Source organism: Colletotrichum abscissum (assembly GCF_030869225.1).
Source record: "Colletotrichum abscissum strain IMI 504890 chromosome Unknown Scaffold_232.1, whole genome shotgun sequence".
Lineage (NCBI taxonomy): Eukaryota > Fungi > Ascomycota > Sordariomycetes > Glomerellales > Glomerellaceae > Colletotrichum > Colletotrichum abscissum.
The window spans coordinates 1-3,715 of NW_026850135.1; the positions used below are offsets into that span (position 1 = coordinate 1).

General features: G+C 52.5%; 1 protein-coding gene across 1 annotated transcript; it reads right to left on the reverse strand.

Moving 5' to 3' along the window:
* Positions 1-2,675: 2,675 nt before the first annotated feature.
* CABS01_16976 (uncharacterized protein) lies at positions 2,676-2,834 on the reverse strand (the record flags this gene model as incomplete). Its single annotated transcript, XM_060550304.1, has 1 exon — positions 2,676-2,834. One exon carries the CDS (start codon positions 2,832-2,834, stop codon positions 2,676-2,678), a length of 159 nt encoding a protein of 52 aa, XP_060400014.1.
* Between the last annotated feature and the right edge of the window lie 881 nt (positions 2,835-3,715).

A 3,715-nucleotide genomic window follows, 5' to 3' on the forward strand; every position in this document is an offset into this window, starting at 1 on the left:
CTGGTGGCGAGGGTCGAGTGTACCGAAGCCTCCATGTTCATGCAGTCAGTTCGCACCAGCCGAGCGCGTGCCGTGTCGTTCACGACATACATGCAAATTGGAGACCACGTGCCACGGGACAGTCAGCTAGACACTGACTACGTGATGCGCATCAGGGCATATATCCACAAGAGGAATTCAGCAACAAACATGCCCGACTCGCCCAGCTCTCCCAGTCACTGGCACAGAGTGCACCTTGTCAGGGTTCATTCGAACGATGGAGCATGAAAGACCGGCCCGAGATATTGCATACCCGTTGGCCAGGAAGTTGCGACGGCAAATGGTACGCGCGTACGATGTCACGACCAGATTATTCATCCGCCATATGACCGTGCTGGGACATAATTGGTATCAAGAACTATGTCTTATAAGAGGATTCAAGAAGCCGATATGCCAGCACTCGACGCATCGGCGGAGGATTCATTCAGATGGCCACTGGAGTTCATGGTGGAATTTCCCTATCATTTCACGTTGATACATGGAGCACACGACTGTCCGATTGAAAATCGGGCGCGGCTTCTGACATGGGCAACATCGTGCAGCTACACCATCCGACGAAAGCTTGGTCAGGGATCCGCTGCGGGATCTGCTGCAGTAGGCCGTAACATGCTTATCAGAACTCCTGCGTCAGCTAACTACCATTGAATGCAGATCGTACAGTACAGTGTACTGTACGATTGTGTTGATGATCAACGCCAACGCATCACCGACGGGCTATACGGGAGAGAGACAAGGCATCGTCCTGGCTCTCTAACGAGATAATGATAGACAACCCAGCCTGGCTGCCAAGCTGAAGAACAAGAAAGATACAGTAGCACATGCTGCCTGCGCGCCAACTCCCACAAGACGGGCCCGTCATGACTCGCAATACTGTACCCCCAACACCATTCTGGCACGAGGGTCCATGTACGAGGCTTCGTGTACAGTACAAGGATTCATGTCTGGACCTGCTACACACTCGCGATGGCAAGCCAGAACCGGCTTAGGGAAGATGGCCAATAAAGAAAATGTCTCTGGGCATCGAAGTTGACCAGTTGGTTAAGCCTGCGGGTCAGCTACAAAAGCAGCCAACAGCCGCAACGGATTGCCACGCCGCTTGGCTTCAGTTTTGCCTTTCTGGGCGCACCGCCCGACCGTGCAATGCGAGCACGATATAGCTGCGACCCAAATCAGTTTCTGGCTCGCAACATCTGGATTCGCTTCAGAGTTTTAGTACCTCCCACCGCTGAGAATAACGCCCGCCCGACCTCAAGAGGCTCGTACTGTACCGACTGCCACGTTTGCAATCCCTGATCGAACCATTTCGGCCGCTCAAAGACATTTCCAGAGGCATTTCAAAGCCACTTGTAGGTCCGTCAAGCCACCAAGCATAGTGTAAACGGCCGGTTCCCACCAGCACCATGAGGGAGGCAGGAATGAACTGGTGTGCCGTGCTGTATGGCCTCTGGCAACGTTGCAATACCCTCAGCCCCTTTCGACGCCCTGGTGGCTGGCTGTGCCAATCTAGCTAGTGTCTGATACATGGTGAATCTAAATTTTACTGTGACTGCGCGATGTCTCGATGCGAGCTTGATGCAACACTCACAAGCCACTACAGTACCTAACTGACGACACGCACTTTCAGTCGTCCACAGCCGAAATTCCTTACTGTTGATGGCGCTATAGGGCTGCACATATGCGAGAGTAGCCTCGAAGGGGGTTTTCACCCATTACACGAGAACCTCTGACAAAGGCCATCACGATGGGACAGTATCGTTGTGGATGGAGACTGGACATGGGAGCTTTGAAGGCACAATCATATATCGAAGACAGCGAGTGTCGTCTATTTCTAAATATGAGAGCAATCGACAAGCTGCCAGAGCCTGACTAACTGTCTACCTAACACCCAGCGGGTGACATCCGTCATCCCAGGCACTCACGCGCTGTCACACGCTATCGCACGCCGTCATACACTATCCTACGCTGTCACGTCTCTGCACTGGCTCTATCACTGAAAAGGACAGGTTCCCAGGCGTCACCACGAGGAGGTTGCAGGGTCCGAATTTCGCCGCCCACATCGCTCGAGGAACAGCATCTCGGCGGTACCGTTGGAATGGTCATCAACGGAAATCAAATGAAATGTAGAGTCCGTTTTCGCCATCGTCGAGAATGTCCGCTCGACGGAATACATAGGAAACGCAGAAACCGTGGACTGGCATCGTTGGAATGATCATCGACGGAATAAAGTGCAGAAGCCGTTGCCCGGCATCGTTGGAAGTTTATCAACGGCACCGCCATACAATATGGCAGCGTCAACACACGATCAACATCATCTCAGTGGTGGGGTGGGGCTGGGAGCCCAGCCCACCAAGAAAACTCCCGATTCCAAGTGGAAAGAGACCTCCCTACTGAAACTTTCATCGACATCCTCTCCTCTGCTGCAAGTTTGCAACTTGGTACAAGGCAGGTTTGCTCATCGTGCAATGGCATCAAGGCCCCACTGTGTGCCTTTGGGGAAACAAGCATTTTTGCATCTTGGAGAATCGCTTGGTGAGCGTTGTGGCAGGGGTTGGCGGAAAACATCACATTTGCGGCTTCCAGAGGAGCAAACGGCCGGCGGTTGTCTTTTGGCGGGCGGGGTCTAGACCAAGTCCAGACTAGGCGACGAAAGTGTGGAGCGACCGGGGTGCTGGATCTGGACTGTCAATCGGAGAGCAAAGGCAAGAAGTTGATGAAGGATGCAGGAGACGGAAGTGGCTCCGCAGGCGGCTTCCGGCCCGGGCGTAGGTGGATGCGGCCCGATCTGGCGCCAGCATCTGGCGGGGCCATCCGGTAGAGCATCTTTTGGACGTGATCATCCACCCCACCTTCTCAGACGGGACCACCTTCATCGTCTGAGACTTTTCTTGGCTACGACCAGATCTGGCGCTGAATCTGGCGCTAGTACCTTGGGGTTAATAACGTATCTTTCTCATCCACTTCTGTTTTTGACGACTGGCGCAACTCTGGTTGTAGCAGTAGAAACTGTTGCACCGCTTTTGACCCTTCCAACAGGGGTTGAACACTGCACTGGAAACCACGAGCTCCGTCGTTGCAGCCAAGACCGGCTTCCAAAAATGGAACTGTGTTTCTGGCGCGTTGAAAGCTGATTGCTCCCGTCGAAAAGATACGGCACACAAAGACCAATTTCAGGCCGTCGCAGAAGCCCATGATTGTTGCTTCTCAAAAGTAGGAAATGAAACTTATCTTCTAGTTCATCGCTTAAGACTGTCCGAGCATATGGTTGTTTCATCTTCATGCTCGACAACCATGTTGCAGGTCCCTTGTTTGTCGTGATTGCAACATCTGCCAAGCGGTTTGATGGCAACGTTTCGTCGTAGTAACGTATCTGGACGGTCCAATTTCGCCTGTGGATGTTGAATGAGAAAACCAATAGGTACTGCACAGTAGTATTAATTGACGTGACGAACGAAATCCAAATTGAATAGCCAAAAGCCAACCTGAATCATGGAAGGTAAAGTTGGTCTCTATGTACATCCCGGCTCAATCAGATCAGCCTAGTCACACGCTATTGCTCCTGCTTCTAGAATTGGCTAGAGATGGGCCCGTGGCTACATAGCGCTGGGGTGGTGTTCGAACCACGGATCAGCTTTAGCATTCTGTGCATCTCTTGGCTATCCATGCTCAAGTCCCAAGC